The following is a 22,967-nucleotide window of genomic DNA, read 5'->3' as shown; positions in this document are numbered from 1 at the left end:
CCAGCTTTGATGCACCTATACTGACCTTGACTTCTAGATGGTAGTGGGGTGAACAGGCCGTGGCTTGTGTGGTTGATGTCCTTAATGATCTTTTTGACCTTCCTGTGACATCGGGTGCTGTAGGTGTCCTAGAGGGCAGCTGGTTTGCCCCCGGTGATGCATTGGGCACACCACCACACCACCCTCTGGAGAGCCTTGCTGTTGTGGACAGTGCAGTTGCCGTACCAGGCGGTTTTACAGCCCAACAGGATGCTCTCAATTGTGCATCTGTAAAAGTTTGTGAGGGTTTTAGGTGACAAGCCAAATTTCTTCATCAGCCTCCTGAGGTTGAGGAGGCGCTGTTGCGTGGGTGGACCATTTCAGTTTGTCCTTGATGTGTACGCCAAGGAACTTAAAACGTTCCACCTTCTCCACTGCTATCCCATCGATGTGGATAGGGTGGTGCTCCCTCTGCTGTTCCCTGATCATTTCCTTTGTTCTGTTGATGTTGAGTGAGAGGTTGTTTTCCTGACACCATACTCCGAGTGCCCACACCTCCTCCCTGTAGGCTGTCTCGTCATTGTTGGTAATCAAGCCCACTACTGTTGTGTTGTCTGCAAACTTGATGAGTTGGAGGCGTGCATGGCCATGCAGTTGTGGGTGAACAGGCAGTACAGGAGGGGGCTGAGCACGCAACCTTGTGGATCCCCAGTGTTGAGGATCAGCGAAGTGGAGATGTTGTTTCCTAACTTCCTAAGAGATTGAATATGTCAATTAACACACCAGCCAGCTGATTTGTGCATGCTCTGAGGACGATGCTAGGATGTCGTCTGGGCCGGCAGCCTTGCGAGGGTTAACACGTTTAAATGTCTTACTCAAGTCGGCCATGGAGAAGGAGAGGGGGGGCCCGCAGACCTTGGTAGTGGCCCGCGTCGGTGGCACTGTATTATCCTCAAAGTTGCCGAAGAAGGTGTTTAGTTTGTCTGGAAGCAAGATGTTGGTGTCCGTGATGTGGCTGGTTTTCTTTTGGTAGTCCATGATTGTCTGTAGACCCTGCCACATACGTCTTGTGTCTGAGCCGTTGAATTGCGACTCCACTTTGTTCCTGTACCGACATTTTGCTTTTTTGATTGCCTTTCGGAGGGAATAACTACACTGTTTGTATTCGTCCATATTCCCAGTCACCTTTCCATGGTTAAACGCGGTGGTTCGCGCTTTCAGTTTTGCGCGAATGCTGCCATCGATCCACAGTTTCTGGTAAGGGTAGGTTTTAATAGCCACAGTGGGTACAACATCGCCAATGCACTTCCTTATAAACTCACTCACAAAATCAGCGTAAATCAATATTATTCTCTGAGGCTGCCCGGAACATTTCCCAGTCCGCGTGATCAAAACAATCTTGAAGCGTGGATTCCGATTGGTCAGACGAGCGTTGAATATTTCTCGTCACGGGTACATCCTGTTTGAGTTTCTGCCTATAGGATGGTAGCAGCAAAATGGAGTTGTGGTCAGATTTGCCGAAGGTAGGGCGGGGGAGGGCCTTGTATGCATCGCGGAAGTTAGAGTACCAGTGATCTGGTGTACTGCCCGCACCAGTGCTACAATCAATATGCTGATAATATTTAGGTAGCCTTTTTCTCAAATTTGCTTTGTTAAAATCCCCAGCTACAATAAATGCAGCCTCGGGATATATGGTTTCCAGTTTGCATAGAGTCCAGTGAAGTTCCTTGAGGGCCGTCGTTGTATCGGCTTGAGGAGGGATATACACGGCTGTGACAATAACCAACGAGAATTCTCTTGGCAGATAATATGGTCGACATTTGATTGTGAGGAATTCTAGGTCAGGTGAACAAAAGGACTTGAGTACCTGTATGTTGTTTACAATTACACAAGGAGTCGTTAATCGTGAAGCATACACCCCCGCCCGTCTTCTTCCCAGAGAGATGTTTATTCCTGTCGGCACGACGCATAAAGAATCCCGGTGGCTGTTCCAACTCCGACAACATATCCCTTCTGTGAAACAGAGAATGTTACAATCCCTGATGTCTCTCTGGAAAGCGACCCTTGCCCTAATTTCGTCTACCTTGTTACCTAGAGACTGGACATTGGCAAGTAATGTACTTGGAAGCGGTGGGCGGTGTGCACGCCTACGAAGTCTGACCAGGAGGCCGCTCCGTCTACCTCTTCTGTGGCGACGTTGTTTTGGGTCGGCCTCTGGAATTAGATCCAATGCCCTGGGTGGTGGTGCGAACAAAGGATCCGCTTCGGGAAAGTCGTATTCCTGTTCGTAATGTTGGTAAGTTGACTTCGTTCTGATATCCAATAGTTCTTCGCGGCTGTATGTAATACCACTTAAGATTTTCTGGGCTAACAATGTAAGAAACAATACATTAAAAAAACGAAGTACTGCATAGTTTCCTAAGGACTAGAAGCGAGGCGACCATCTCTGCCGGCGTCATCACTGCTCTCAACGTGTGGCTGATTTAGTTAATGGTGTCCATACTTGGTTAATTGAGTTGACACTACTGAGTGCTTTTTTTACACAATGTGTGTTTGTGTGTGCTTACGTGTCTGACTGTTTATATGCATTTACAGCTTAGTGGGTTTGTATCGTGTGTGTGTATGTGATGTTTGTTGTGTGTGTCTGTTGGCCTATCACCGTAGAGGCTGAGCGTGGTTTAAACTTTGCTCAGCCTATCGCCGGCGCTCAGGCTAGTCCCAGCCTCTTTGCGCTCTTTGGTGTCCCGGCGCTGTTGCTGTGTAGATTACGCTCCCTCACCCCAGAGACTGAGGTCAGACAGCTCTGCAACATTGTCTGCGCTATTTGCACCTGCATACAGAGCACACTGTTCTCGCTCAAGGCTAACCACAGCTTCCCAGCACACTTATCTGGGGCTAACTGTTACTTCCAGCACACACACACAGACACCCAGGCGCCCAGGCTAACAGTTGCTAATATTATATCACATGTGATATAGCATTGGTTATAGTGCCATAAACACCAATCCTAACACGTCTGAGCCCTTGAGAGAGATGGCGCTGATGGAGGGGGTTACCGGGGTGAGGAGGCTAAAGGGAAAAAGGGGGATGAAATTAAAGAATACAGAGCCGTCTGTTCGCCACAGAAGAAAGCATCTGCCATTTCTTGATGAATCACAACTGACCTTAATCTGCTTACCCTGACATCACCAAGACAGCACCATCACTTCCCCCCCCCTCTCTCTCTTTCTCTCTCTCTCTTCCTCAATTCAATTCAATTCAAAGGGCTTTATTGGAATGGGAAACATATGTTTACGTTGCCAAAGCAAATGAAATAGATAATAAACAAAAGTGAAATAAACATTAAAAAATTCACAGTAAACACAAAAGTTCCAAAGGACTAGAGACATTTCAGATGTCATATTTTAGCATTTAAAATGTCTCTATTCCTTTGGAACTCTCCTCCCCTCCCTCCTTCCCTCCCTCCCTCCCTCCCTTTCCCTATCTCTCTCTCTTGTGCTATCTCGCAATCTTTCTCTATCTCTCTGAACGCCCTCCCCCCCTCCTTTTCTCTATTTCTCTCTCTCTCTGTATGATTATGCTATAATGTATTCTGTGTGATGTAGTCATCATCATTGCGGCTGGGAACGGGGGAGACGCTCAGCTAGCTATTTCTCAGCCTGTCACCTCCAGAACTCTCATATGAGAATGAAAGGCCTTTATATGCTCTCTCTCCCCAGCCCTGGCTAGTTATCATTTACATACCACAAGGAGACCTGGGAGTTACAGAGTGCAGACTAACTCCATGAGTCTTTTTTATTTCATATACGGTATTTGCATAGAGCCGCTTTGATTGTAAACCAGATGGAAACATACCAGTCGAGCCGCAATAAAGAATCTAAAGCTTTTCAACGAGGGACTCAATTCAATCAAATCCTCAAATCAAATTCCTCCTCTCCTATCGGCGATTGTTTGACATGACACTATGTTGTGACAATCCTTACGGTGGTCTTCTATCTGAATGAGTGGTGCGTGACTGCATCGAATACCCACTATTCCCAATGTCTACCTGGAGCGTCCTCCAGCCAACTCGCATCACGCCAATCCTCAGCTCCTCGGCTCATTCAAAACTAAACGCCCCGTCCTCTCTCTCTCTGTCTACTCTTACAGTAGGCTGTCCTCTCAAAGCTCATTGGAGAAGGAGGTCCAGGGGGGAGGGACCTTGGGATCCTCTCCTCCAATGTGCTTTGATACAAATTGAGGAGACAAGGACTGGTGAAGCAAGGATTTGAAGGTTAGTTATGTTTTCGGACGCAGCCCTTGTTATCACAGCAACAGATGGCGGTTTGATTTCTGAGCGGATGTTCCAATTGACTTCCCTCTCCGTGGCCCTCAGCTCCGTATCGCATTTCAATTAACGTGGGATTTGGAAGTGCTTCAAACGAGCGTCTCCCCAATCAATCCGTATAACTCATTAAGAATGCTCAGCCCACGCAGAGCTAGGCCATTGATTTGTCAGGAGAGGCAGGATGGTGTGATTATTGGATGGGTCCGTGTGTGCGCGCGCCCCTGTGTGTTGTGTGTGTTTGCCCCAGAGTAACTTTCAGAGGATGCAGGGGAGATGAATGTCGGTCAGTTTGGCCTTCCTCTGACATCTTTGTGCACGCGAGAGAGTGGGTGTGAGTGAGTGAGTGTGTGTGTAATCCTCTGTCGTAGGATAGCCTGTCGGATTATCTGGTCATTGACACTGTGTTGACCGAGGAGCAGCCTGTTTGATTCAATGATGTGTGTCGTGGAGGATCTGTGAAAGTGTTATTGACTCACCTTGAACTCTTCAACGTACGACCTTAGTCTTTGTCCATCACACTGTAGAAGACTTCTCTGAAGAGCAGGGCCGTTGACACCACATCTCAATTATTCTGCAATCATCCATCTTTTCTCTCTTCCCACAAACATAATTGATACTACATCGTTAGTAGTCCTCGGGGTCCACTAATGAACACCTCACTGGTCCTCAGTGTATCTTTAATCTCTAGAGATCACTAGTTTTATTACAGGGCTTTCTGTATATCCTCTGACCACATACTTATACACACGCACACACACACGCACTCAAGCACACATGTTCGAAGACACACAAACACACACACTGATACTGCAGCAGACACACAGCTGATCAGCACCAGTCCCTCTGTGGAGATGGTGGGTGAGCAGAGCTTCGCTCAGGGGCGCTCACAGCGCCATCAATTGATGAAGACCTCTCTATACAGTGCTCTCAGTTATTGTGTGTGTGTGTGTGTGTGTATGTGTGTGTGTGCGTGTGTGCGTGCGCACATGCCCATTTCATGCATAGGGAGTTGTTGGGCTGTGTTAGGGAGATTACAGACTTCCTGTGGAAGAATTTCCCATTGATCCCAGTGCTCAGAGCACTGCTAGTGGTAGAGAGGAAGAGCCTACACATTACCAATCAATTAACATATGTGAGACACTGATTGCAGTGTGTGTGTGTGCGTGTGTGCGTGCGTGCGTGCGAGCGAGAGAGAGAGAGTTTTGTGTAGATCTGCATTGTGCGTACCGTTATGCAAAACTAGACACAGATATGCAAAACCATTCACAATGCACTCTCATACACGTCTATCTAATTGTTTAGATGTGTATGAGAGTGCATTGTGAATGGTTTTGCATATCTGTGTCTAGTTTTGCATATGGATTTTTTTCATAACCTCTACCGCTTCTCTCTCCCGGATCCGGGATCCTCCTCATCAAAAAAGCTGACTAGCATAGCCTAGCCTAACGGGACAGGGATATCATATAATATAATATAATTTTCATGAAATCACAAGTCCAATACAGCAAATGAAAGATAAAGATCTTGTGAATCCAGCCATCATTTCTGATTTTTAAAATGTTTTACAGCGAAAACACAATATGTATTTCTATTAGCTAACCACAATAGCCAAACACACAACCGCATATTTTCACCATGTTTCCACCGCATAGGTAGCTTTCACAAAACCGACAAAATAGAGAGAAAATTAGTTACTAACCAAGAAACAACTTCATCAGATGACAGTCTTCTAACATGTTATACAATACATTTATGTTTTGTTCGAAAATGTGCATATTTGAGGTATAAATCATAGTTTTACATTGCAGCCACCATCAAAAATAGCACCAAAGCAGCCAGAATAATTACAGAGAGCAACGTGAAATACATAAATACTCATCATAAAACATTTATGAAAAATACATGGTGTACAGCAAATGAAAGATAAACATCTTGTGAATCCAGCCAATATTTCCGATTTATTAAGTGTTTTACAGCGAAAACACAATATAGCATTATATTAGCTTACCACAATAGCCAAACACACAAACGCATTTATTCACCGCAAAGGTAGCTTTCGCAAAAACCAGCAAAAGATATAAAATTAATCACTAACCTTTGGACAACTTCATCAGATGACAGTCTTATAACATCATGTTATACAATACATTTATGTTTTGTTCGAAAATGTGCATATTTATAGCTACAAATCCTGGTTATACATTGTGAATACGTAGCAACGATTCACCAGAATCTCCGGAGATATTTTGGACACTCACCTAATCTGACCAAAGAACTCATCATAAACTTTACATAAAAATACTTGTTGTATGGCAAATGAAAGATACACTGGTTCTTAATGCAACCGCTGTGTTAGATTTTTTAAAATAACTTTACCATAACATACAGCTTGCGTTATTTTGAGACAGCACTCACCAACACGGCGGAGAATAGGAGTCAACATTTTACACAGAAATACGAAATAACATCATAAATGTTTTCTTACTTTTGCTGAGCTTCCATCAGAATGTTGTACAAGGAGTCCTTGGTCCAGAATAAATCGTTGTTTGGTTTTAGAATGTCCATTTCTTCTGTCGAATTCGCGCCACAATGCTAGCCAAGGTTGCTAACATTCCCATCCTCTCTTGGCGCAAAGAATGGAAAACTCCAAAAGTCCCAATAAAACTCGGTTGAAAAAAACTACTTTATGATGTTATTATCATATGTATCAAATAAAATCAGAGCCGGAGATATTCGCCGTTTATACCGAACGCTTTTCAGAAGACAATGTCGAGCTCCCCCGCGCGCCTTCGAAGACAAAGAAAATACCGGACCTGTCACTCCAAAAGCTCTTATTCGACCTCAGATCAAGCTAGACACCCCATTCCACCTTCCACTGCCTGTTGACATCTAGTGGAAGGCGTATGAAGTGCATGCATATCGATAAATAAAAGCCAGTTGAATAGGCAGGCCCTGAAACAGAGCCTCGTTTTCAGATTTTTCACTTCCTGTATGGAAGTTTGCTGCCAAATTAGTTCTGTTTTACTCACAGATATAATTCAAACAGTTTTAGAAACTTCACAGTGTTTTCTATCCAATAGTAATAATAATATGCATATTGTATGATCTAGAATAGAGTACTAGGCAGTTTAATTTGGGCACGATTTTTTCCAAAGTGAAAACAGCGCCCCCCTATTGACAAGAAGTTTAATGACTTTGTGTTGGTGAAAATGAACATGTGTTAATCCCTCAGAGTTAATGCATAGAGACAGTAGCTAAATCCACGAGATAAGTGAGACCATTGGTGGTAATGGAGGTGACTGTAAAAACAGTAGTGCTTTATTAACACCTTATTACCAGGGATTTGACTAGTATCTTTGAATAGGATCAGGTAGCCTATGCCTACCTGGCAGAATGAAATCATGATGAGTTGCATCAATCCAGTGGGCATTTGTTTTGAAAGCTTTGCAATTACATGAGCGCTACAGAAACATCGCTAACCAACGGTCTCTTGCTGGTTCCACCTGCATTAAAGGGTAACTACACCCCAAAATCAAAATTTCATACAATTTTTCCAGACCTCAAAAGTGGTCTCCTGATGCAGTTTGAGCATTGTTGTGGACTTAGATCATCCAAAATATATATATATATATATATATATATATATTTTTTTTTTATGACTCTCAAGCTGTCTCTGATTCTTAGATGATTCTGTTTTCACTGAATACTAACAGTCTGTTCGGCTAATGATAGAGAGAGAGGGGAAAGAGGGACAAAGGATAGAGGGAATAGGGAAAGAAAGAGGGAAGGATGCAGCGAGAGGGGAAGAGAGAACATCTGCACTCCTTCAGCTCCTCTAAAGAAATGGGTATGACGCATGACACACACACACACACACACACACACACACACACACACACACACACACACACACACACACACACACACACACACACACACACACACACACACAGACACACACACTCTCTCATACTCCTCACAGGGGGATGCCACTTGCGCCTTTGACGCGCTCTGTCTCGTTAGCACTGATTAGCCCAATCATGAACTACATTCATCCACAGCCAACTACACTACCCACAATTCCCTCTGGAATCCACAGGCCGTCTCAACCAATCAGAGCCTGAGATGCTGGGACTGGGACTAGGCCTACTATAGTCCACCAATCACATCTTATTAGCCTGAGTGGCACATTGTTTTATAACAACTGATTATAATGGTGAGAGACATGGTACCGACAGACATGGAAGCTCTGCTCCTCTGCAACTTTGCAGTATTTCGTTTTTTTGTGTGTTATTTCTTACATTATTAGCCCAGAATGTTTTTTGTGTTATTACATACAGGCAGAAAGAACTTTTGGATGTCAGAGAGGCAGTAACTCACCAGCATTACGACCAGGAATATGACTTTCCCGAATTGGATCCTTTGTTCGTACCCCCCAGGGAAATTGAACTTATCCCAGAGGCTGCTCCAAGATGCCGCCGGCGAAGAAGAGGTATTCGGAGTGGACTTCTAGTCCGACTCGAGCGGCGTGCACACCATCCACTGCTTCCAAGTATATTACTCGCTAATGTTCAATCTCTGGACAATAAAGTAAGGCGAGGATCTCCTTCCAGAGAGACATCATGGCTATCTCGGGATATACTGTCCCCGTCCATACAGCCAGCTGGGTTCTCAGTACATTGCGCAGACAGGAATAAAGAACTCTCCGGGAAGAAGAAAGACGGTGGGGTATGTTTCATGATTAACTACTCATGGTGCGATTGTGATAACCAATTTGTAAGTCGCTCTGGATAAGAGCGTCTGCTAAATGACTTAAATGTAAATGTAAATGTAATAACATACAGAAACACAAGTCCTTTTGTTCAACCGACCTAGAATACCTCACAATAAAATAACGGCCATATTATACCTCCCAGGAGAATTCTCTTCAGTTTTAGTCACAGCCGTGTATATTCCCCCTCAAGCCTATACCACGATAGCCCTGAAGGAACGGCACTGGACTTTATGCAACTGGAAACCACATATCTTGAGGCCGCATTTATTGTAGCTGGGGATTTGAGCAAAGCAAATTTGAGGAAAACGCTACCGAAGTTCTATCAACACGTTGACTGTAGTACTCGCTCTCGAAAAATAGTTGACCACTTTTACTCCCCTTTCTGGGATGCCTACAAGGCCCTCCCCCGCCCTCCCTTCGGCAAATCAGATCGCGACTTAATTTTGCTCCTCCCTTCCTATAGGCAGAAAGTCAAACAGGAATCCATGCTTCAAGATTGTTTTGATCACGTGGGCTAGGATATGTTCCGGGTAGCCTCAAAGAATAACATTGACATATACATGGACACGGTGACTGAGTTCATCAGGAAGTGTGTAGGGGATGTTGTTTCCACTGTGACTATTAAAACCTACTCAAACCAGAAACCGTGGATAGATGGCAGCATTCGCGCAAAACTGAAAGGGCAAACCACCACATTTTACCATGGCAAGGTGACTGGGAATATGGACGAATGCAAACAGTGTAGTTATTCCCTCCATAAGACAATCAAACAGGCAAAACGTCAGTACAGAGACAAAGTGGAGTTGCAATTCAATGGCTCAGACATGAGACGTATGTGGCAGGGTCTACAGACAATCACAGATTACAAATAGAAAACCAACCAAGTCGCGGACACCAGCCGCGTCGCGGCTCACGGGACAAACTCAACACCTTCTCTCGCTTTGAGGATAACACAGTGCACCCAACGCGGCCCGCTCCCAAGGACTGTGGGCTCTCGCTCTCCGTGGCCGACGTGAGTAAGACATTTATGCGTGTTAACCCTCACAAGGCTGCAGGCCCGGACGGCATCCCTAGCTGCATCCTCAGAGCATGCGTAGACCAGCTGGCTGTAGTGTTTACGGTACGGCAACTGCACCACCCGCAACCGCAAGGCTCTCCAGAGGGTGGTGCGGTCTGCCCAACGTATCTCCGGGAGCACACTGCCTGCCCTCCAGGACACCAACAGCAACCGATGTCACAGGAAGGCCAAAACGATCATCAAGGCCAACAACCACCCAAGCCACTGCCTGTTCAACCCGCTATCATCCAGAAGGGGAGATTAGTACAGGTGCATCAAAGCTGGGACAGAGAGACTGAAATAGCCATCACTAGCACATTACATAGCCATCAGTATTGCCAGTGTAACAGTATAGCTTCCGTCCCTCTCCTCGCCCCTACCTGGGCTCGAACCAGGAACACATCGACAACAGCCACCCTCGAAGCATCGTTACCCATCGCTCCACAAAAGCTGTGGAACAACTACTCCAAGTCTCAGAGCGAGTGACGTCACCGATTGAAACACTATTAGCGCGCACCCCGCTAACTAGCTAGCCATTTCACATCGGTTACACCAGCCTAATCTCGGGAGTTGATAGGCTTGAAGTCATAAACAGCTCAATGCTTGAAGCACAGCGAAGAGCTGCTATCAAACGCACGAAAGTGCTGTTTGAATGAATTCTTACGAGCCTGCTGCTGCCTACCATTGCTCAGTCAGACTGCTCTATAAAATCATAGACTTAATTATAACATGATAACACACAGAAATATGAGCCTTTGGTCATTGATATGGTCGAATCCAGAAACTATCATTTCGAAAACAAAACGTTTATACTTTCAGTGAAATACGGAACCGTTCCGTATTTTATCTAACGGGTGGCATCCCTAAGTCTAAATATTGCTGTTACATTGTACAACCTTCAATGTTATGTCATAATTATGTACAATTCTGGCAAATTAATTACGGTCTTTGTTAGGAATAAATGGACTTCACACAGTTCGCAACGAGCCAGGTGGCCCAAACTGCTGCATATACCCTGACTGCTTGCACGGAACGCAAGAGAAGGGACACAATTACCCTAATTATAAGAAATTCATGTTAGCAGGCAATATTAACTAAATATGCAGGTTTAAAAATATATACTTGTGTATTGATTTTAAAGAAAGGCATTGATGTTTATGGTTAGGTTTGGTGCAACGACAGTGCTAAATCATCACCCGTTTGGCGAAGTAGGCTGTGATTCGATGAGAAATTAACAGGCACCACATCGATTATATGCAATGCAGGACACGCTAGATAAACTAGTAATATCATCAACCATGTGTAGTTAACTAGTGATTATGTTAAGATTGATTGTTTTTTAGAAGATAAGTTTAATGCTAGCTAGCAACTTACCTTGGCTTCTTGCTGCCCTCACGTAACAGGTCACACAGGCTGCCACACAGGCTCCTCGTGGAGTGCAATGTAAGGCAGGTGGTTAGAGCTTTGGACTAGTAACCGGAAGGTTGCAAAAACGAATCCCCGAGCTGACAAGGTAAAAATATGTCGTTCTGCCCCTGAACAAGGCAGTTAACCCACCATTCCTAGGCCCTCATTGAAAATAAGAATGTGTTCTTAACTGACTTGCCTAGTTAAATAAAGGTGTAAAAAAAATCGGTGTTCAAAAATACCGATTTCCGATTGTTATGAAACCTTGAAATCGGCCCCAATTAACCGGCCATTCCGATTAATCGGTCGACCTCTACTATATACATAGACTTGAAATCACAAGCCACTTTAACAATGGAACACTAGTCACTTTACATATTTTGCATTACTCATCTCATATGTATATACTGTATTCTATTCTACTGTATCTTAGTCTATGCCGCTTTGACATTGCTCGTCCAAATATTGATATATTCTTAATTCCATTCCTTTACTTTATATGTGTGTGTATTGTTGTGAAATTGTTAGATATTACTTGTTAGATATTACTGCAGTGTTGGAGCTAGAAACACAATCATTTCGCTACATCCGCAATAACATCCGCTAAACACGTGTATGTGTCCAATAAAATTTGATTTGATTTTTATTTGTAAGTATGAGGTCAATCAAAGTCGATTTCGTCGGGTCCTTTAAGTTTGGACGAGTAGACTTTGTAATCAGCTGGGTCAAATTTAGATTTGTACAAAAATCCTTTAAACAGTCAGCATCCTGCGTTCCCCATGCAAGATTAAAATCTCCATCCATCAACACCTCTGGGGTAGTAAAAATGGCAATTAAATCAGTGAGGTCGTTCTTGGCGGAGGGTGGATGATAGATTCCTATGACTGGTATTTTTGAGTTTGAGCCCAACTGAAGACTTAATTCAAATGGTTTAGGACTGGAGGTAGCCTTTACCAGAGACACAGAAAGACGGTTATTTGTGTAAATAGCAACACCAGCACTTTGCCTTTCCTATCAGCCCTAAACACATTGTAACCATCCATAGCAACCTCAGAGTCCAGGGTTTTATCAGTTAACCAGGTTTCAGATTAAAAACAAAAACATCACGGTCTAACTGAGAGGCCCAGATCTTGACATGATCTATTTTAGGTAATAAACTACGAATGTTAAGATGTAGAAATGTCAAACGTTTTCTGCATTTAAAATCACACACAGTTTCAATACAAGTCAGATTACTTTTGCGATTTCAGTAAAACAGTAGACTCAAAGATTGGAATATACCTAGTAGGAAAAGAAAACAAAGTAGGAATTGTAAGGACCAACACTGAGCTGAGAAGCAGGTTACGGCGAGTTGACATTTAATTAGAAATAGACAGAACAAGACAGGAGCAGCGTCAGCACACGGGTATACAAGGTCAAATGACCATCAACGCAGCAGCAGGGAACAGAGATGGGGAACTGACAAATATAGGGGAGGTAATAAACAGGTGATTGAGTCCAGTTGAGTCCAATAATACGCTGATGCGCGTGACGGGGAAAGGCAGGCGTGCGTACTGATGGTGGCAGGAGTGCGTAACGCTGGGGAGCCTGGCGCCTTTGAGCACCAGGGAGGGAGAGTGGGAGCAGGCGTGACAGGAATAGCAATTACATTTCTCCGGTTAGCGCCATTAGGCAAGTCACCACTTTCAGATACAACATGTGGAACACTTACAGTGACCAAAGAGGAGATGGTAAAAACTGACTTACATGTAATGCTAATATTGTCCTCTCATCAATTTCGTTGACCAAGAACCTTTCCAATGTTTGATGACAACAGCCAGGAGCCATTTTCACCTAGGTGAATTCCGTCTTCCACAAAGTAGCCAGGCCTATTCCAGAAGGAATCAGAATTGTCGACGAAGGACATGCCCAAGTCCTTGGTCAGACGCATTAACCACTGCTGAGGAGACCAGAGATGGCTAAAACACATGGAATTGAGCCCGAGACAATGATATGTTCTGCTAATTTCTGAGCATTCTCCAAGAGCTGTAAAAATTGTCTCTTAGCTTTACAGATTTCACACGCATAATATCATTAGACCCAATATGCAACATAACTGTTTTCAGAGAAGCAATCTGTTTCTTGATGGTGGGCATGATTTCTAATAAATCCAATACCCTGGCTCCAGGAAAACAAAGTGTACGGGTGTTGTCCATTTCGAGCCGGAGCCCTCAGCCCAACCCTAGCATGTCACGTCCTGACCATAGAGAGCCCTTGTTTGTCTATGGTGTAGGAGGTCAGGGCGTGACTAGGGGGTATTCTGGTTTAATATTTCTATGTTGTGTTCTAGTTTATGTTTTCTATGTTGGTGTTTTGTATGATTCCCAATTAGAGGCAGCTGGTATTCGTTGTCTCTAATTGGGGATCATATTTAAGTAGCAATTTTTCCCACCTGTGTTTGTGGGATATTATTTTGTGTTTGTGCACGTGCACCACGTAGTCACGTTCCGTTGTTCATTGATTTGATTTATTGTTTTGGCTTAAGTTTCACTTTTGAAATAAATATGTGGAACTCAATATCCGCTGCGCCTTGGTCCCGTTCTTACGACAACCGTGACATAGCCCCACAAGGGGCTCCTCTAACTTACCCCCCAAAAATGACAGGAATAGCAGAGCCCCCCGTAGACCCCTGGTGAAGCTCGTCCTAATATTTATATATTTCTTAATTCCATTCTTTTACTTTTAGATTTGTGTGTATTGTAATGAATTATTAGATTCTACTGCGCTCTTGGAGCAAGGAACACAAGCATTTCGCTACATCTGCTAAATATGTGTATGTGACCAATAAAATTTGATTTGATCAGATTTGAATGGTAGAAGCTTCTTACTGCACAATACATCTTCTTGAGGGAGTTAGTCTTGGTAGTGAACAGTGAAAATACATTATCATATTCATCAGATGTTACACTATACACGCACCATGGTGTATGAAATATACTACGTCTGGTTTTATTCAAAGACACAAACACACACACACACACATTCTCTCAGGAGCCTACAGGAGCAGCTGTGGACCTGACAAGTTGTCTCACCTAATTTCTCTAAGGTCTGTTGTGTGACCGTCTCTTCCCCCATCACCCCACGTCTCACCACTTTATTACCACACATTAACACACCATATGTGGAATAATTGAGCGTAATAAATTGCGTTGTCTGTCTCCATCTCTATGATAGGGTAGGGGGTGTGTGGGGGTTGTTTACCTTGTACATGGGTGTGTGTGTCACTGATCCAAGGAGATGGGAGGGTGGATGATGGGGGAGGGGACGTGGGCTTATTTGATATGACAGCAAAGGAATAGGATGCACCTCCATGCTTCTCTCCCCTTTCACTACTCCTTTCCGTCCTTTCATGCGCTTATCTCCGGATCCGCGGTCCCTTTGTTTTCCATAATTGACTTGACAGGAGTGTTCAGAACCATACCAACCCCGCATATAATTTAGACAATTACAGTTTACGTGTTTGTTTATTAGCAATTTCAAACCCACTGTGCTAGATTTAGAAATTATATTTATAATTCTCTCATGTTGTAACCCCTAATTGTCCTCTATACTTCCATACAAGCCTTTTAAATCGATTTTGGAATTTTCATTTATGATCTGGCAACCGCCCTTCTCTAATGATAGCCAAGTTAATCTACCCATTACAGCTGCAATTTGGATGATTTTCTGTCATTGGTAGTAGTAAGTCAGTTGACCTTGAGTCTGTCAGTGGGAAAAGTGGGGGGTTTGGCAGGGTGGGTTTCCCTCGGGAAATGGTCTGGATAATCAGTCCTGTTTACTGGGAGATTGGCTGGTAGGTAATCATTCAATCTGGCAACCCTGACCAAGAATAATCTCTCATTGTACTGATCATATGCACTTTATTAGTTTTGTGTGTGTGTGTGTGTGTGTGTGTGTGTGTGTGTGTGTGTGTGTGTGTGTGTGTGTGTGTGTGTGTGTGCGTGCTGTGTGCGTGCTGTGTGCATACTGGTGTGGCATGCATATTGATATACAGTGGGGAGAACAAGTATTTGAGACACTGTCGATTTTGCAGGTTTTCCTACTTACAAAGCATGTAGAGGTCTGTAATTTTTATCGTAGGTACACTTCAACTGTGAGAGACGGAATCTTAAACAAAAATCCAGAAAATCACATTGTATGATTTTTAAGTAATTCATTTGCATTTTATTGCATGACATAAGTATTTGATACATCAGAAAAGCAGAACTTAATATTTGGTACAGAAACCTTTGTTTGCAATTACAGAGATCATATGTTTCCTGTAGTTCTTGACCAGGTTTGCACACACTTCGGCCCACTCCTCCATACAGACCTTCTCCAGATCCTTCAGGTTTCGGGGCTGTCGCTGGGCAATACGGACTTTCAGCTCCCTCCAAAGATTTTCTATTGGGTTCAGGTCTGGAGACTGGCTAGGCCACTCCAGGACCTTGAGATGCTTCTTAGTTGCTTCCTTAGTTGCCCTGGGTGTGTGTTTCGGGTCGTTGTCATGCTGGAAGACCCAGCCACGACCCATCTTCATAGCTCTTACTGAGGGAAGGAGGTTGGTGGCCAAGATCTCGCGATACATGGCCCCATCCATCCTCCCCTCAATACGGTGCAGTCGTCCTGTCCCCTTTGCAGAAAAGCATCCCCAAAGAATGATGTTTCCACCTCCATGCTTCATGGTTGGGATGGTGTTCTTGGGGTTGTACTCATCCTTCTTCTTCCTCCAAACACGGCGAGTGGAGTTTAGACCAAAAATCTCTATTTTTGTCTCATCAGACCACATGACCTTCTCCCATTCCTCCTCTGGATCATCTGGCTTGAGCAGGGGGACCTTGCGTGCGCTGTAGGATTTTAATCCATGACGGCGTAGTGTGTTACTAATGGTTTTCTTTGAGACTATGGTCCCAGCTCTCTTCAGGTCATTGACCAGGTCCTGCCGTGTAGTTCTGGGCTGATCCCTCACCTACCTCATGATCATTGATGCCCCACGAGGTGAGATCTTGCATGGAGCCCCAGACCGAGGGTGATTGACCGGCATCTTGAACTTCTTCCATTTTCTAATAATTGCGCCAACAGTTGTTGCCTTCTCACCAAGCTGCTTGCCTATTGTCCTGTAGCCCATCCCAGCCTTGTAAAGGTCTACAATTTTATCCCTGATGTCCTTACACAGCTCTCTGGTTTTGGCCATTGTGGAGAGGTTGGAGTCTGTTTGATTGAGTGTGTGGACAGGTGCAGTTAATACAGATAATGAGTGGAGAACAGGAGGGCTTCTTAAAGAAAAACGAACAGGTCTGTGAGAGCCGGAATTCTTACTGGTTGGTAGGTGATCAAATACTTATGTCATGCAATAAAATGCAAATGTATTACTTAAAAATGTGATTTTCTGGATTTTGGTTTTAGATTCCGTCTCTCACAGTTGAAGTGTACCTATGATAAAGATTTACAGACCTCTACATGCTTTGTAAGTAGGAAAACCTTCAAATCGGCAGTGTATCAAATACTTGTTCTCCCCACTGTATGTGTGTCTAATACATATTTTCTATGAATATATGGCTGCACATTTTTGCGAACTTCTTCATGGTATGGAAATGCGTCCTTAAGATTGATTTCCAAAGGACATTAGAGAGTGTGTGAAAGTGTGAGGTTATGTGGCTTCAGGTGTACCTAGTATCCTAGTCGCTGATGCTAGCACCTAGCATTCAAATCCCTGCCGAAACATAGCAATTTTGTTAGCATCCCGGTTGTAAACAGTTAAACGTTACAATCACCTAGCATTAGCATACCTGTTGTTAAAGCCTCGATAGCATAGCACATCTGAGCGAGAACCAGAGAGTGTGAAAGAGAGAAAGAGAGAAATAAGAGAATAAGAGACAAGTTCGAGAGAGACAGACAGAGAAAGGGACAGGAGTAAATTGAAAGGGAAACGTTTTCGTTTTGAGTGCTGCTGTAACCAAGAAACTCTTGCTCAGTCCCTCTCTCTCCTTCCCTCTGTCTATCTCGCTCTCTCTCTCTGAATCTCTCTCTCCCATCCTCCTTCCTTCATTCCCTCTCTGTGAGAGAAGGCAGAGAGAAGGAAGGCAAAAAGGGGGAAGCTGGCATGGCAGAGGGCTTGGTGAGGCCAGCCACTGGGCCAAAGCTTAAAGGGTTTCATTATTTATTTCCCCCTGCTCCAAGGCTCCAGCCCCGATCCCAGGGACTGAACCTTTGAAGATTGGGGGCTTTGATGGGAATAGAATTATGTTTTTGTTGGTTGCTTCTGTCCCCTGTGCCTCACTGTCCTAGTTCCTAACCCTCTTCCCTCGCCTCTCGTCTTGTCTGTCTTTCACCCCTCTACCCTTTCCCCCTTTTCCCTGTGGGTGTGTCAGTGCCCCTTTGTTGGTATGTGGGTAGAGGTATGGCACGCTGCCATTAGGAAAGGTAAAGTGGGTATGAAAACAGAGTACGGGAGAGATCTACTGCAAGATATCAGAGCAAGATAAACATACAACTTGGGGAGGACAATGGCACGCTCACTTGAGGATTTCAGGACAATTGGGGACTTTTCACATACCTTTGATGATCTTCATCAGAATGCACTCCCAGGAATCCCAGCTCCACAATAAATGTTTGTTTTGTTTGATAATGTCCATCATTTATGTCCAAATACCTCCTTTTTGTTTGCTCGTTTAGCCCAGTAATCAAAATGCATGAGGCACGATCACTAGGTGCAGACGAAAAGTCAAAAAGTTCCGTTACAGTCCGTAGAAGCATGTCAAACAATGTACAGAATCAATCTTTAGGATGTTTTTAACATAAATCTTCAATAATGTTCAAACCGGAGAATTCCTTTGTCTGTAGAATTGCAATGGAGTGCAAGCTAACTATCACGTGAACACTCGTGGCCAGCTCGGGGCTCTCTGGCAGACATTCCCCTCTCATTCGCCCCCACTTTGTGACAGGCAGCCTTCCTCCTCTTCGTCTTCGTCTGCCTCCAGCTCTGCTTTAGGGCGGCGACATTCCTCTGGCTCTGCCCAGGGTCCTTTTCCGTCCATCTCATCCTCCCATGTCCACTCCTGAACTCGCTGCTGCTGCTGCTGTCGCTGCTGCCCGTTGCTACGCTGCTTGGTCAGAGATTGGTGGGTGGTTCTGTAACGGCAGCCTTCCTCCTCTTCGTCTGAAGAGGAGGTGTAGCAGGGATCGGACCAAGACGCAGCGTAGCTTGTGCTCAACATATTTAATAAACTAATAAACAGTGAACACTTACAAAATACAAAATAACAAACGTGGCAAACCGAAACAGCCCTATCTGGTGCAGAGAAAAAAAAGACAGGAAACAACCACCCACAATCCCCAACACAAAACAAGCCACCTATATATGATTCCCAATCAGAGACAACACAAAACATCTGCCTCTGATTGAGAACCATATTAGGCCAAACATAGAAACGGACAAACAAGACACACAACATAGAATGCCCACCCAGCTCACGTCCTGACCAACACTAAAACAAGCACAACACAGAAGAACTATGGTCAGAACGTGACACACTTCACATTCCCCTCTCATTCGCCCCCACCTCACAGTAGAAGCCTCAAACAAGGTTCTAAAGACTGTTGACGTCTAGTGGAAGCCTTAGGAAGTGCAATATGACCCCATAGACACTATATGTATTCGATAGGCAAAGAGTTGAAAAACTACAAACCTCAGATTTCCCACTTCCTGGTTGGATTTTTTTCTCAGGCTTTTGCCTACCATATGAGTTATGTTATACTCACAGACATCATTCAAACAGTTTTAGAAACTTCAGAGTGTTTTCTATCCAAAATTCCCAATTCTGCCCCCTACCCTAGTGAAGTTAATTTACAACCGGGTGTGAGGTGTCAAAACCCCTGCCGTTCCCTTCTCCCCGCCTTTGCTGGTGGGTGAGGGTCTGGTGATTGTCAGCCATTGCCAAGCTGATCTGACCCATTGTGATCCTCACGTGTAGTCATGACAACATTTTACTCTGTGCGTATGTGTGCCACCAAATCTGCATAGAACCCAACTTTAGAATCATGCATGCACACCATGATTCCACGCTAGCTAATTGGCTCACTGGGTCAATATGCCATGGGTCATGGTGCAATAGGCAGCAATGTTTAGTCCTCTCTGTGCATCCAGATGTTCCACAAACTCTCAAGCAACTCTCATACGTTCTGATGCTAGGCTAGTATGACCTACTGGGTGTTGAACCCTGTGCCTCCAAACATTAAGACTTTCTTAGAACCATTGAGTTAAATCCCAACTCTGGCAGCTAACACAAGTCTCCAGATCTCAGACAGGGTTAATAATCACACAATTGTGTAGTTCACTGAACCACCTCTGCTACACTAACGTATCAGATAACCTTTGTGTGTTCCAACATCATAGCCTAATAATGCAGGAACAGCACTAATGATCAGCCAATGAGAAGACCAGTCAATAGGACATTCAGTACAGATAAAAAAATAAATATATATATATATTTTACCTTTATTTAACTAGGCAAGTCAGTTAAGAACAAATTCTTACTTTCAATGATGGCCTAGGAACAGTGGGTTAACTGCCTGTTCAGGGGTAGAACGACAGATTTGTACCTTATCAGCTTGGGGATTTGAACTTGCAACCTTTCGGTTACTAGTCCAACACTCTTTCACTGAGCTGGCATTCTGTAAATCCAACTCAGCATTCTGGACTGTAGGTGCTGTTGGTGGGGGGGGGGGGGGGGGGGGGGGGGTGTGTCTGTGTGCATGTGTGTGTGTATGTCTATCCTCCTGAGGTTTGCACTTGGCATCTTGTAGGTAGATTTGGTCATACTGAAGCTACTGCAACACATTAATATATTCATCGAACTCATGTACTGTTTACGTCATTTAATGGTTAGCAAATGTAGATCTATGCTCATAAGCATAAAGTGTCCTACCCACTGGTTCATGACACAGATGGTACACAAAGAGTAGCTGTTTTGTCTGGACGTATGGAGGCTAGAAAAACGCAGTTGACATTTTTATTATTGGTCACTAATGTGTCTTGTCATTATGTTCTGTTTTTTTCTGTGACTACGTAGGCGTACTGTTTGTGAGAGAACATGACACAAATGTCGGTAGTAGCTGTACAGATCACACAGTATTTGTGAGTCATATGGTGTGGCCAAAATAACCCAATGTTCTATGCAAGGAACATATGTCCTGTACCTTTCTATCACATCAATAAACCTACCTCAAGTTTAGCCCCAAGGTCCATTGGAAAATGTTACCGCGTTATCAGGTGCTGAGGTTCTGTACCTTTATGGTTTAGGGACACACGCACGCACACACACACATTCCAGAGTGTGTAAACAGGTAGTTGAAATGCCCCCCCCCCCCCCCCCCCCCCCCTATCTGCTGTGTCGTGGTGTATTACGATAGAGTGATATCAGATATCAGTGTGTGATTAATGAGTTAAATTAGCTGGTGTGTGTTTTTTTTGTGGCAGGAGCAGGCCCTTAACAAGTGGTAGCCATGTTTCTGTTCCCGCAGGCCCTGGCATGGACCCAAGCTGCCAGGCTAGACATGGGCTCTGGCACTGTCAGTCAGTCTCTTATTCCCAGCCACTTCTCGCTGTCTCAGTCTTTATTTTTCTCCCATGCACTCTCCCTTTCCATTCCTCGATGCTCTCTCTTTGTGTCTGCGCTTTCTCCTCTTCATTATTCAGGCCCTAGCACCAAATAGTTTTTGTTGAGTGTGCTCCAATGTTAAAGATCTCATGGATAGTCAGTACTTACATTACATCCATCTGTGAGCTATGCAGTTTAAAAAACAATTTTTTTAGGACCATTAAAGTATTCCATAAGTACTTTGAATCACACATTAATATTATTCATTTCTCCTCTTTCCCCTCTTTTTTTCTCTTTCTGCAGGTGGAGCGAGAGATAGCCATTCTGAAACTCATAGAGCACCCTCACGTTTTAAAGTTGCACGACGTCTACGAAAACAAGAAATATTTGTAAGTGTCCTTTCCAAAACTATTTGGTTCACTGAAGCGCTGTAACAAATGTGCTTCCCTTACACTGTTAAATTGCATATTTGGAGAAGCACCAGTGCATAGCAACACGTTAGCAAACAAGCAAGGCAAGCTGAAAATCACTTGAGCAAACAAGAAATACAAGTTGAAAATCACTTGAGAAACGTATTTTCCGGGGCCATTTTCACACTGGCATGTAATGTTTCATTGGGTCTCCCTCAGTTTTAGCTGCCTATTCAGAAGCCTGTAGGTTTAATGTAGATCCATATGTTATCTTATGTATTAATCTCGCCTGTGTCCCTGCTCCAATGGCTCTGCTTAATGCACTATTCAATAATTGTTAAAGTCGCCAGCGACGACTGGTGTGGGAATTTGTTTTCCTAATATTCCGATGACACAGACGAATCGCCGACGCGGACGCAAAGTGTTTGCCTCGGATACATTTTCCCACTCACAAATCATGTGTGAATGTGTTCCTAATTTAACTAGCGTTGACAGGTCCCTTAATCTGCTAATAAATCAGGAAGTGTTGTGAGAGGGGGGTTGTGGGAATGTGGAGTATCTTGCTACAGTAGGGATACCACAGTGTGTCTTCAGTGCTTTCTCACAGTTCTAGCACAGTAGCTACCACAGATAATATCACAAGAGTTACCACATATACTCTCACAGTAGCAACCGCTGTAGATACAACTATAGAGTAGAGGAACTTCTATGGATGGAAGACCAATACTCCAAATGTTAGAAATGTACATGAACACTTGAGGGTGCACTTAAAGCAGTGCTTTCTGGATCAACATTTATTAATGATTGGGTGTGCCTCGTTAAATGACTAAAATGTCAATATAATGTAAATGTGTAGTCAGCTTGTGCCAGCTTGAGGCTAGCTGTTCCTGGCCTTTCACTACAAGCAGTCCTGGATCTTGTAAACTATCTTTGTAATACCTAACCAGAGACACATCAAATACAATTGTATTTGTCACATGCGCCGAATACAGTGAAATGCTTACTTACAAGCCCTTAACCAACAATGCCGTTTTAAGAAAAATAAGTGTTGAGTAAAAAATAGATAAGTAAAAAATAACAAATAACAAATAGTTAAAGAGCAGCAGTAAAATAACAGTAGCGAGGCTGTATACAAGGGGTACGGGTACAGAGTCAATGTGCGGAGCACAGGTTAGTCGAGGTAATTGAGGTTATATGTACATGTAGGTTGCTGTTAAGAAGCCTTTTGGACCTAGACTTGGCGCTCCGGTATCGCTTGCCATGCAGTACTGTAGCAGAGAGAACAATCTATGACTAGGGTGGCTGGAGTCTTTGACAAATTTTAGGGCCTTCCTCTGACACCGCCTAGTATAGATGTACTGGGCCATACGCTCTACATCACTGCCTGGTATGGCAA

The 22,967-nt window shown here is 44.0% G+C and overlaps 1 protein-coding gene across 6 annotated transcripts in view; it reads left to right on the top strand.

Annotated features, from left to right (window-relative positions):
- The window catches only part of LOC139563302 (serine/threonine-protein kinase BRSK2-like), a 178,083-nt gene that overhangs the window by 98,741 nt on the left and 56,375 nt on the right, over positions 1-22,967 (top strand). For all 6 annotated transcript variants that reach the window (XM_071381880.1, XM_071381877.1, XM_071381879.1 and 3 more), the window contains exon 3: positions 21,465-21,550. In XM_071381880.1, the coding sequence (XP_071237981.1) occupies positions 21,465-21,550 (86 nt within the window). The remainder of the gene's footprint in view (positions 1-21,464; positions 21,551-22,967) is intronic.

Source organism: Salvelinus alpinus, chromosome 33, assembly GCF_045679555.1.
Source record: "Salvelinus alpinus chromosome 33, SLU_Salpinus.1, whole genome shotgun sequence".
In the NCBI taxonomy this organism is placed as follows: Eukaryota; Metazoa; Chordata; class Actinopteri; order Salmoniformes; family Salmonidae; genus Salvelinus; species Salvelinus alpinus.
The sequence above is the reverse complement of the archived record's forward strand: the minus strand, read 5'-3'. Positions and strand labels throughout refer to the sequence as shown.